This window comes from Ostrea edulis, chromosome 1 (assembly GCF_947568905.1).
Source record: "Ostrea edulis chromosome 1, xbOstEdul1.1, whole genome shotgun sequence".
Classification (NCBI taxonomy): domain Eukaryota; kingdom Metazoa; phylum Mollusca; class Bivalvia; order Ostreida; family Ostreidae; genus Ostrea; species Ostrea edulis.
Window position 1 is genome coordinate 66,373,026 of NC_079164.1, and position 13,597 is coordinate 66,386,622.

Here is a 13,597-nt window from a genome sequence, read left to right on the forward strand (position 1 = left end):
GAGGTTTTGACCCCAACATGAATGAAACTAAATTACATCATAATTATATTGAAAATGCATTGAATCTTTAACATTGTCTTTCCTTTTTACTCCTGGATACATATTGGATTTATATAAGGTATGAAGTATATGCACAATTATCAAGGATATAGACCTCTAAGAGACTTGTGAAATACTGTCAAACATCGTTATCTTGAACTCGATTGGACAGAGAAAAAACTCTAAGGACTCGAGATTTTAAAGGTAAAATACTTAAAAAGAATAAGTGGTTGGGACTTTCAAATCTCCGAGACATATCCATGGTATTCGAGATGCCAAAATTCAGCTGTATGATTACTGGATTTGGGGTTCAGACTCCAGGGCAGGACTAGATGCAGCAACAATTGATCTTGACAAGTTTATTGAGGAATTTATTCGAGTAATATTGAAACAGCCTTGATAACAAAGTAAATTGAAAATGGTCTATCTAGGAAAGGGAGTAATCCTAGGGGTATCTGGTAAACCTTTGAAATTTAATATTGGGTGACTCGTAAAATAATAGTACCTCGTGAATTGTAGATAAACCTTTAAATTAATGAATTGTGTGTCCTAGAGTTATTGTTGGATGGAACAGTAACAAGAATAACAGTTTATAAACTTTTGAATTAGTTTATTCATTATGCTATGTTCAGAATAATATTCACATAATCAACACGTGTGTAATCAGTTGAAATTTCATGTTTTTACAAATAAAATATTGATTATAAATGCACCTAACAATACTTGCAGATCAATGAATGAATAAATAAGACGGAGATTATATCACAGACAGAACGTTGTTGGAGTATTATAGAGCATATCATGTTTTGTCAGTCCTCTTCAAAAACTTCTCCAGAAATTGTTTTAAATTGAGAATCACGCCATGGTTGTCTTCCTTTTCCATCGATATGAATTCTTGAATATTGTTGTGACATTCTACAAAAAGGAAGGAAAAAATAAAAGCATATTCACCAGCATTAACTGCATGTATTTTTATCATCTAAATGCAAGAGACAGTCTTCAGCATAAATGAATTCCAGTACAGTTGTGTGCACTGGAGAAATGTGTAGTGTTTCAATACCTTCGGTTTTTATGGGTGGATAAACAGGGGGAGGAGACATCCACTGACCATCCTTGGTCAGCATGTGAGATCTGTCTGATGCAAAAGTCTGCAAGAATTCTGCTGCTGGAATTACTCGAAACATTCTGAAATAGATTTCATATCTTTCATCAAATAAGTGGTTTTGCTAAGATTTATCTCCCTTTATGAATCTTCTTGAGTTCTATTTATGTTAAAAATAAAACCACTAAAAGAAGAAAATAAAAGTCATAACAAACTAAATATCTGTGAGTAACAGAATACATGTATTTGTAATATTATAGTTTGCTATTTAAAGCAATTAAATCTGAATGGCTAAAATACATGTATGTTTGAAAAAACAATGTTTTCCTTAGGAGTAAAAACCACACCCTCCAGCATGATCGTATCTAGCAAAAGGAAAGCATTACATGACACTGTTTGATATTACAAAACTATAGCACATGCATCAAATTGATGCATGTACATATGATTTTTGCAAGATGTTTGAAATAAGGGGCGAAAAGAATCTGGGTTTTTTGTCTTTGAGGACAGACAAATTAAAGGAGGGAGGAATATAATAGTTCATGTGATACAGACGGTGGACATCGGAGGATACTGGAAATGAACTTTTCTTCATGTGTGAGAAATTTTTACAAGATTCAAGAGTTTGTCATGAATATTTCTTGCCACGAATCAGTACTTTAATGTCTCACGCTCTTGGTCACAAAAATTCATTGCCACAAACCAATTCATCATTGATAAATCGTGAAATAAAGTCGCAAATAAAAGTTGGTTTACAGTACAGTATATTCATTTTTGAAACTATATAAGCTAGGGTATGAACTGCAATGCTTCAGACAAGCATACTTTTCATGGAGTGCAAATGCTTAATTCATAGTTAGATAAATATACCATCACATTAATGAAACCCTCCACATATTTTTGCACCAAATTAAATTCTATTCAGTTCCATCGTTTGCCTGTCAGTCACCTTGGACCATATTTAAAGCTGTATGACCCGATGTTCATGTATTATTTTTGTACATAATTACTTTAAAGCAGATTAATTACTTTATAATGTTATTAACTGTCCCTTAATTACATGCTTGAAAACATCTGCATGTTAAAGAAAACAGTGAGAATATTATTTAGACAGTAAAACAGTAGTAATATAAATCATCCGGAAAACCTCGGGCCTTTTACCCAAAACACGGTGTTTCGGTGTTCTGGATAACGCATAAATTATACAGTGTTAGACGTCTATATAAATAGACCCACGTGCGTCAGGGAAATCCCAACATTATGTATTAACTCATACACAACTGTCTAATTTTAAAGCTGAAAGAGCGTAAAACAATGAATTACTAAGAGGTATTTGATACATTTCTATTTCTATTAAACTAATGGCACGGTACTGTTGTAATAAAATACACAGATAAGACCACCAATGATCTGAAAGTTTGAACTGGTCACTTGAAATGGCAGAGTGACGCGGTTGTTTGTAAACACCAATTTAAAATCAAATAATTTTGGTTAAAACAGATGAAATAATGTATGACATGTCATACAGCCTCATAATTACATACGTGCGATAATTTAATAGCATTTTTACAAGATGGAAAAAAATTCGTAATTCCGACCATACAGCTTAAAATATTTCCCCTATATATTTGCATGTAAAACTTTTATCCCTATTGTGTCCCCAACCTACCGCCAGGGGCCAAAATTTTACAAACTTGAATCTGCACTATGTCAGAAAGTTTTCATGTAAAAATCAGCTTTTCTGGCTCAGTGGTTCTTGAGAAGAAGATTTTTCCTATATATTTGTATGTAAAACTTTGATACCCTATTGTGGCCCCATCCTACCCCCAGGGGCCATGATTTGAACAAACTTGAATCTTCACTATATCAGGAAGCTTTCATGTAAATTTGTACTTTACTAGTCCAGTGGTTCTTGAGAAGAAGATTTTCCCTATATATTTGTACGTAAAACTTTGATCCCCCTGTTCTGACCCCATCATACACCCAGGGGTCATGATTTTAACAAACTTTAATCTGCACTATGTCAGGAAGCTTTCATGTAAATTTGTACTTTCCTAGCCCATTGGTTTATGAGAAGAAGATTTTTAAAAAAAATTCCTTATATATTTGTATGTAAAACTTTGACCCCCTATTGTGGCCCCATCCTTACCCCGGGGTCATGATTTTAACAAACTTCAATCTTCACTATGTCAGGAAGCTTTCATGTAAATTTCAGCTCTTCTGGCTCAGTGGTTTTTAAGGAGAAGATTTTTAAAATGTTCCCAACCTATTTTTGCAGTTTTGTGATTATCTACCCTTTGAAGGAGGCATGGCTCTTCATTTGAACAAACTTGAAAGCCCTTCGCCCAAGGATGCTATTGGCCAAATTTGGTTGAAATTGGCTGAGCAGGGTTCGAAATTAACTTTTTCAAGCACTAGTCCGTACGGACTAGTCACTATTGATGTTCACTAGTCCGCAAAGCATTTCACTAGTCCGTCCAGTATATCATAACAAATGATCTTCATTTCATATTCAATAGTATTTAATCAAACAAAAAACATCACAGTTGCAAGCAATTCAGTTTCTGACACTTACAGAAGAAAAAGACCACCATACTTTATTTTGCATTCAAGATCTTCAGAAGCATACAGTAACCTCCGAGTTAATCCTTTTATAAACATCCATACATGTAAGTGTGTTCAAGATCGACGTTCCCGTTGATTTCGTGCTCAGTTCTTAGAGTCACAGGAGATTAAAATTTTATCAATAAAGTCAATAAAATTCACTCGAGTGACCAAGCCATGAGCTGTAGTGTTGCTAACTCCTGTGTTAGAGTTGCGAATGATGAAAACATGTGCGCACAAAAGTGCATGTTCTTGCACTTCGAACCCATTCTCGTGATACGTATTTAGAATTCGTAATCGGAAGGAATTTGTGCTCGTTAGAAGAACAGTGGTCTCGAACGCACTCAGTGTGTTTGAAAGATGTCATAGTTACGCAAACACTTAACCATGCAGGTAATCGTCCATAAGTTCAAACATCTAAGAGACTCAGACAAATCTTGCTAAAATCTTAACCAATTCAAGATTGATTTCCGGATTTTCACTAGTCCGTACGGACTAGTGCTATAAAGAGTTTACTAGTCCGACACATTTTTTACTAGTCTCGGACTTACGGACATGAGGTAATTTCGAACCCTGCTGAGTGCTTCTGGAGAAGAGTCAGAAATGTGAAAAGTTTACAGACGGACAGACAACAGAAAACAGGATGATCCAGAAAAGCTCACTTGAGCTTTCAGCTCACGTGAGCTAACAATACAATTACTAGCAAGGCTAAAAGTGATTCAATACAAAGAAAGATGTTACAATACCTGTGGTACTCCGGTTTCAGACATTTATCATCTTTAATGGATTCCTCACAATATCTCTCAAAGTCACATGGAAAGGTCAGGGAGGTGTCAAGGTCAAAGACCAATGTACCTGGGCCTGGTTGATAGAGGAATATCACATGGTAGTCCTAGAAAATTGATAATTATGTGTTTCAGCTATATTCAATTGATAATTATGTACGTGTTTCCGCTTCTTCAAAGATTGTGATCTGTTGCTGATCATGTGAAGCTGGTTTACAGGAAAAACTCCTATCATCAGATACTTATTAACTTAAACAAATGGGCAGCATTAACTACTAAAATGAAAAGTAATGCACTGAAAAGTATTTGAAAGACACCCAATAGTAGCCAATATATATAAGTCTATTATATCTAGATGGATCCCGTGTAAATGTAAATGATGTATAAAAAAGACTCTTGGGGTGCACCCTGTAAGGCCCTTGCTATAAACCTTACGCTATTTCTTGGTGCTACTTTGTTTTGGTGCCTTCCATCCTATTTTTCAGAGCCTTTTGTGCTATTTTTGTTTGTTTTTAGGGTGTTTTTTTTTTTTGGTGCATGCATGCCTTCCATGCTACTTTCCAAAGCCCTTTGCGCTATTTTGTTTTCTTTTATAATTTATTTTTGTTTCTTCCTTGCTACTTTTTAGAGTCTTTGGTGCTTATTTTTCATCGTTTCCAAGCTATACTTTTCAATGCCTTCCCATGCTATTTTCGGTCCTTTTCAGTGTGTCTCATCAATATATTATTCTGCTTAAACATGATACTTGCCCATACAACTTGACCATCCTCTCTTTTACTTGCTTTCTGTCTCCAAAGTGGGATCTAATAGAAAGATAAAAATACATACAAATATCAATGAAGGAACTATATAAAATTCATTGGATTGGATCCAAACAAGTATTATAGCTAAATATCACGTTCTCTCTTCGAATACAGTTCGGGAAATTATTCTTTTTACATTTAATTTCTATCAAAAATTGAAAGAAGAATTCAGTTCTACACACGGCTCTTTTGTTGTTGGATATGAATACACAGTAACAGTTGTGAAGACGGTCGGGGTATTTGTCTCGTATTCTATCACACAAACACCATACGTTTTCTTCGCTAAAATAATAATAATAGACATTTCACATTTAATATCATGCATACATAACATGCTAGAAGTCCTACAGTTTTGTACATGTAAATATCCATTTTGTGTGAGTGTGTTGATTATGCACAAAATCGTTGCGAATGTAAACAACTACATATCGACACATGATTTAAACAATCTAGAAGTGCATCATTTGAAAGATTTCGGGTCAATCGTACTAAAGGTTAAATGAATACGAAAATCACTAGACTAACCAATAACAAGACGTATACGTGCTTTCCTCCTTCTTGATTTCCAAATCCATGGTTGATTTTAAAAACAAATCCTACTTTCTGTTTGTATTTTTCATCAATGCGTTTGTCGCAAATTAGGTCGTGCTTGATTACAACATAATTAAATCCGCATTATCAATCTGTAGACAGAATCCAGATCCTAGATTCCACACATTTATCTCCGAATGTGGTTTTGCATGGATTTAAAATGGATGCTAATGTTTTTTATGACAGAATTACAAAGCAGTAGCAGAGAAATTAGTCTATTTTTTATACTTAACAGATATATTACCATTTTTAAAGAATATCTTAAACAAGTCACATTTAACTGAAATAAACAAATATTATATGATAAGACATTCAATTTCCACTATGAATTGGGGGTTTGGGATGTTTGGTTTAACACCATAGAGTCCATAATCTGGTTTTAAATCAAATCTGCTTTACTTGTAATCAAACACGACATTGTACATAGTCAAGCGCTGAAGAGACGTTGATGTCAGAAAGCACCAAAGTTCAAGAAATGGCTTCGAAAAGATTAGGAAATATTAAAGCTGAAAATGCCATCTTTTTTATGTGTGACATACAGGAAAGATTTAAACCATCTATCAAGTATTTTAAAGAGATTGTAGAAATCGCCGAAAAATTGGTACGTTTTTCGTAATTAGCAGTAGATGTCTACATGTAGTAATTAGATCTAGTCCTACAGAGACGCCCATTCTACAGTTTAGCCAGTGATAAATGAAAATCGACCCCCCGGGTGCTTTAATATATATACCGTTCTGGAAACAGATAACTGTTCCGTGACTAATTAGTATGCCAAAGTCCTTTCTTCCCGAGTGATTGCCAAAATAATTCGTATGTGATAGGAAGAGAGAGACTAGCTGTCATTCGAACCTATGGTGCTTGAAGTTGAATCTCCTATCAGGTGCTCTACCACGTTGGGATATATAGGCCTAGTCACTATTAATCAGACTGGTTTGACCACTAAATTTCCACTGTGCACTCCTCTAAAGACATAGCCCCTTGAAGTCAACTACGCTTTTGCTTGAAAGTAATTAAGGTATAAACACATCAGCAGTTGACTGCATGCATTGCAATGAAAACATTTTTTGGTAATTTTCTTTTTTAAATTACTGCATGAAGCTGTTAGATAGCAAGTTGCCCTAAAATGGAGACAACCCATTGATTAGTATGGAAATTTCAAAATATATTCGTAATTAGATTTCAACACAAATGTTGGATAGTTGGTTGTGTGAAGAAGGGAATTTTAACTTACATGTAAGAGGGCTGCACAGCCAAAGGATGTAGTTTTGGTTAATTGTTGATATGTCTATTCACCCTTGATAGTTTCAGAGGTTGGTCAGGGCATGAATATAAGGGGGAAGGAGAAATACAATGAACCAGATCAGGATCCCCTTTAACTGAGTTATTCTGGTCATGGCACCAAATATAAGACAAAAAAAAAGAAGATGAATTAATATAAAAATATGATGACAATTACTTAGAACTTAAGCCACATTAATTTCTAGTCTGATACTCTAGCTACTAGCTGAGCTTTCAGGTCACTAGACTTTGTGTCAGTCTAGCTGCTACGTGCCTTAAATATTTCTTTCCCCAAGACAACCATGCTTACCTATGGTAGACATTCTTACATGTCTGTTCTAGTTAATGGCATATGTGACAACCAGACCATGATTCAAACTTTGGATTCTTGACTCTCCAGTCAGATGCTCTAGCAAATGGACTTAAATGGGATCAGATGTATTATGATGGAGCAAACTTTGTCCCTCATATATCCATAGTCAGTTGGTGCTTTACAACTGAACACTGAACTTTCTGGAGCAATAAATTTATCAAATCAGCAGAAAATGTTGACTCATGAATGTCTTACTGACAGTAATTCTGTTCGTAATCTCCGATGTGCATTACCCTCAAGAGGTCACCAGTTCAAAAAAATGCGGAAAGATTTGTAAACAATTTGAAATGCTAATTTTTTAGTAAATTCTATATCAACATTTCATTTGACTGGTACATTTGCGCAATTGAATTACATTTTTACACTTACAATATATAAAGTCATTCATGACAATATGCAGGTTTCAAGATACGTTCGAGTTATTTCCCTTTGAAGAACTCTCATACAAAGTAGGGCATGATACAACTTGTTTACATGCGGGAGTGGGATGAATAGTCATTACTGCATAAGTAAATGTACTTAGTATTTTTCTCATACGCTGTTTCATCACCTGAATTCAACTGATACACATGCGCAAACTAAGTATTAAGTAATAAATATTCAGGAAGACCGGAGTAATTCAATACATGGAATTCTTATTATATCATGCAATTTCGTTGGTCGTAGGTATCATTTTCAGGATATTACTTTCAAATATGACATTGTTTTTATATTTCTACTTTAGTAAAAAAAATACATTTAGTTAAAACATTTAAAAACGCATCTTTTTAGACTTGCATATTATTAGTATTATAGGTGGTTAAATCTGTATGGTTTCTTTACCATCAGTTTTATCATGACCTTTTCAAGTGTACATTTGTATATTTATTTCAACTATTGTATTTTATATTATTTGATTGTAAAGTAAAGTAAATTTTATTTAAAGTCAGCACTATATACATTCAACATATCAAACACAAGCTCTGTAGAGCTTTTTAACCGATTATCACATTCATGTATATCAAGGACAAAGACACATAGCATGCATGTACACATATACACAGACATATCACAGATTAACAAAAGAATACAAAATAAAATAAAACTTTCATGCAAGAATATACAGATACGAAAGCATAAGACTAAGAGGAGGAAATAAAATACTGCAAGCAAGAGTATATGTATATAAAAATCATCATTAAATTTCAAGCCAATTAGCTATGTTTGCGTGGAACTTTCTTAATGCACAGCATGTTTTAAATTTGAGTAATTTTACTTTACATCATTGATGTTTTGCTAGCATTGTTTTGATATTATCTGTCTTAATGCTATTGTAATATCCTTTTACTACTTTTATAACATACTGTATCATTTTTATTGTGTGCAGCGCTTTAGATTGGTTATTTATAGTCATATAAGGCACTATAAATATAAATATTATTAAATATCAAATTAAGTATTAGTAAAACATTCCCAACGTTCTACTAAATGTACCTCCTACACAAGAGAGCTCTTATCTCAAAACTGGTGTACTACATCCAAAGCTTATATATAGCAGTTTATACAAAATGTTCATTGTAAGTATGCTCTCATGCAATATTCCCTTGTTTATTTTGCTGAATTTTTCATTATGTCTTGGGAATTATATTACATGTAGTTATATCAATAGGTGTTAATTCGTGCATACTTTGATAGTTCATAAATACCGTCAGTTACAACTTGTATTACTTTAACATATTTTGATGAGTCCTTTTTGGACAACCCCCCCCCCCCCCCCCCCCCCATCCCCTACCTTTCAAAGTGTTTTTGATTGATCCGCCTGACTGTTTTACATTCAAGAATGTAAATTAAAATTGGTATGAAACACTTTTGTTTTAACTTAATTTATTTTTCTTTTATAAATGAAAAAAAAAAAATTTAAGTTCAGTGATGCATGTATATAATAATTATAATATCAGAGGTCATTTGGATCACTTTTATTTACATGTTAGTTCTAAGTATTCATTAATATACACTTGTTTTTCTCTAGGTTGAAGCCACAACAATTCTTGACATCCCCCTGGTTGTTACAGAACAGGTCGGTATACCTTGCAAAATTGAAGTTCTTCGTTAAATTACCTTGTCAAATTTGTAAATTTACCATATTAATCATTTTAAATTCACTTTAGTACCCAAAAGGGCTTGGAGAAACAGTAAGTGAACTTAAGGAGAAATTGAAAGAAGACCAGAAGCGCTACAGTAAGACAAAATTCACAATGCTGGTACCGGAAGTCATCTCTCAGTTGGAAGCAAACAATAACATCAAGCATATTGTGCTGTTTGGAATAGAGGTGAATTCTGATTCTTTTTAGCTAAAGCTTTGTTAGTTATACAGTGTTGGTATATTTTACAGTATTTCAGTGTGCAGCATGTGGACCATTGAATGCCAACTTTGAGATAAATAAGATCTGCACTAAATCATTCTACAGTATATCAATTTTATTCCAAATATTGCTTAAATTACACAAATACTTTCTTGATATTTTGAATTGTAATATTTTCTTGAGGGGGTGGGGGATGGATGTAGATCAATTTGAAAGTTTGACTGTATTCTAACTTTATGATCAAAGAGCAAAAAGCAAACTATTGCCATTTGTAATTTGAAGCATGCCACCATCATTGATTGGTGCTGTTGTGAGAATGTTGAAATCTTGCATTACTATGATATAATACTGCACACATTCATAGTAATACCAATATTAAATGCTTCAGTTTCTAGACTTGATGAGAAAATGAAAATCATAAACTTAAAACAAGTAAACATATGTATAGCTATACTGTAAGTGGTTTTAATTTTGCGATGCTAAAAGTTTGTGGTTTTTCATATTGGTCTAATTGCGGTTGTTTTATTTTCGCGGAAGTGGCTACAAATTGATTACTGGTAACTGTTCAAAACGTATTGTGTCACACTTGCAAAATGATTGCGGTTGTTTTAATTTTGCGAAAAATTCGCGACCGCGAACATAGAGAAATTAAAACCACCGTAATCATTTCCCCATTGACAGTATATGATAAAGAAGTTATTAAACTTATTTTGGTGAATACTGACACTTGAGGAGTGTATAAATGTGCTCACACATCTAGACCCAAGTTCTACCAATATTCATAAATATAAGTTCATCATTCACATTCATAAATATAAGTTCATCATTCACATTTTGCTTACTTAGTCATGTTAGTATTTGAAGTTATAGTTTTAAATGTGCATATCCTATGTCATCATGGTCATGGCAAATGAAAAATGTTTCAATTCTGCCAAATGGATTCCTTTCTTTTAAATACATATACATTTTGTACATGTACATATATTTTGCATGCATATTTAATAAACCTTAGAACATATTTGAAAGAAAAACTTCCTTTTTTGATATATTTCAGACACATGTATGTATTCAGCAGACAGTAATTGATTTACTAGAGAAAGGTTACGAGGTCCATGTTGTTGCGGATGCCTGCTCCTCAAGAACACAGATGGATAGGAAATTTGCTTTTGAGGTTTGTTTTGAAATTATAGATACCCACGAGATAATAAAATTTAACCTCACTTGTAGTAATTTGAATAGGTTACAACTTTTCATTTTTGTTTGGGGGGGGGGGGGGGGGGGCTCACTTAAACCAAAGAATCTGTGGGGATCCGGGTTATAGTAGGTCTTCATTACCCCTTGTTTGTTGTAAGACGCAATTAAATGGGGCGTTCCTTTGGATGAGACCGCAATTTAAACCAAGGCTCCGTGTCACAGCAGATGAGACATGCTAAATACCCCTCTCTACTCAAAGGCTGTAAGCACCAAGCATAGGTGTAAAGTTTGCAGCCCTTCACCGGCAATGTTGACGTCTCCATATGAGTGAAATTTTTTCGAGCGGAATGTTAAGCAATACACAACAATCCAACTTAACCCAAATGTTAAAGTTAGTTTTGACATAGCTGTCTCCATCTTTGTAAGTGGGATGCACAATACAATGCAATACTAAGACTTATATAATGCCCTAATCAATTAAAAATCTCTAAAGAGCTTTACATAAAAAGCATACAATTCAAAGTAAAAACAACATTGTCGTACATAAAAAAAATGATTGTACTTGCATATGATTGTAATACACTAAGAGTCTTTGTAATTTATGCAGTACTGAAAATGAAACATGTGACATTTTCAACATCTTCTCAAGAACAACTGTGACAATTTCAATGAAACTTTGCAGAAAGTGCCATTAGTCAACAGGATTTAAGTTCCTTTAGATGAAGGGTTACTCCCTTTGAAGAGGAGGTAATTAAAGGGTTGATATAAATAGGGAGGTGCATATCATCAAAACCATAAAGCCATGTGTATGAAACTTACTTTATAGACTCAAGTTTTCTTTTTAAACACATGACCACTTTTTCCAGGCTAGATCCACGATAGAGATTTTCAGGAGAGAAGACTGAGGATATGCATGTTTATCTTTATAAAACTTATGAAAAGAGCAAGGCTATAAAACTGACAAATTTTACTTTTAGCACTTTTCGCATTTTTTTTTTTTATTAAAAAGTATTTTTGTTTTTCATAAAATATTGTATAGTCTGTACCACAGGCACTTTTATTACTTTGGGCCTAATTACTATATATAAGAGTACTTTTATATATAGTAATTAGGCCCCAAGCAATATAAGTGGCTGTAGTTTGTACATGTATATTCTATGTAGAAATCCTTGTTTGTTGCAATATCAGCAGAAGCAGCAGTTTTATAAAGGTTTGTGTTTCTAGATATAGCTCACTAAAACATGGACCAGGACGTGCTATGATTAATGTGTAGTTGTAAGGAAACATCTGTTTTAAAAGTCAATAAAAGGGAGTTATACATTAAAAGCATCATTGACAGCATTAAACAGTGGTAAAAGTTCATTCTTGTCAAATAAACAACAACCTGACACTCTGCTGAGGACCAAAATAATTTGTAGAGTTATTTCCATAATAATGATTGTACCAGTAAATATATATTAATGTGCTATGTAATGTTTCTTGGGTTAGAATGAAGTAGTAGGGAAATTTAGAAACAAATACATATTTGAATTATGAAATGTGATCCTTGGCCTCAGATCATATTAAATTAACCTTGTATGTTGTTCTAGACATGGTCATATCAAACCAATTTATAGTCAGTGGACAGGGGTACTAGCATGCTTGTAATAAAAATAGCGTCTCTCAAACGTTTTGGTTTAGCACTTAAACATTGAATGAATGTGTTTGAATGCTTGGTGCTATATTTTCAGAGATTTAGACAGTCTGGAGCCATTGTGACAACAAGTGATGCCATTTTATTACAGTTGGTCGGTGATAAAGAACATCAGCATTTCAAAGCTATTCAAAACCTAATCCGGAAGACGGCCCCAGATTCCGGTCTTTAGGTAGTCTGAATAAAATGGTGTCATGAACTTGATGTACTCAATTTTCATTCATAACTATGTATTTTCTTCATACAAAGTGTGCAATTTATGACTTTAATCCATCAGTAAAACTGACATGTAGTTCACGTTTGTGAGGGAATAAATTCAGAATACAGGGGCATTTGTCATTCTTATTTTAATATTTATAATTAATATTGTGTTTTAATTTACATGTAATTTAATGCTCTATTGTCAGATTTATAAAATACATACAAGATGAAAAGAGAAATCATATAAAAAGCCCTAAAATGAACGACATGAAAAATTTAACTTATTGGGATGATGTGACATCATATTACGTATATATATTTTACTATTAAGAGCATTATCATTTGTTGAACTGGGCCGGGTTTCACAAAGCATAAGAGTGTCTTAAGATCTGACTTATGACGATCATAAGATACGGCAGTACCGTTTCACAAAACTATCTTATCTTCAAGAAATCTTAAGATAGACCGTAGGACATTCTTATACTCGTTACATTGTGAAATACCGTGTTTTCTTTATAATCTTTTAACTGCATGGATGAATTTAAATGTTACATGTATATGAAGATTGAAGTATAAAAAAATAGAAATATGA

General features: G+C 33.4%; 2 protein-coding genes across 3 annotated transcripts; one reads left to right on the plus strand and one right to left on the minus strand.

The window, feature by feature from the left end:
• Nucleotides 1-628: 628 nt before the first annotated feature.
• LOC125646985 (protein N-terminal glutamine amidohydrolase-like) lies at nt 629-6,368 on the minus strand. Its single transcript, XM_048873673.2, has 6 exons — nt 5,859-6,368; nt 5,516-5,615; nt 5,280-5,333; nt 4,492-4,637; nt 1,100-1,224; nt 629-954 (listed from the first exon to the last, which is right to left on the minus strand). Exons 1-6 carry the CDS (start codon nt 5,906-5,908, stop codon nt 839-841), a joined length of 591 nt encoding a protein of 196 aa, XP_048729630.1. The 5' UTR covers nt 5,909-6,368; the 3' UTR covers nt 629-838.
• On the plus strand, nt 6,336-13,136 carry LOC125646975 (isochorismatase domain-containing protein 1-like). Of its 2 annotated transcripts, XM_048873663.2 has the most exons (5): nt 6,336-6,525; nt 9,584-9,631; nt 9,723-9,884; nt 10,972-11,088; nt 12,842-13,136. In XM_048873663.2, exons 1-5 carry the CDS (start codon nt 6,373-6,375, stop codon nt 12,974-12,976), a joined length of 615 nt encoding a protein of 204 aa, XP_048729620.2. In that variant the 5' UTR covers nt 6,336-6,372; the 3' UTR covers nt 12,977-13,136. The 2 variants fall into 2 exon arrangements, with proteins under 2 accessions (XP_048729620.2, XP_056013070.1); XM_056157095.1 differs by having other exon boundaries at nt 6,344-6,525; nt 10,972-13,136.
• The last annotated feature ends 461 nt before the right edge of the window (nt 13,137-13,597 follow it).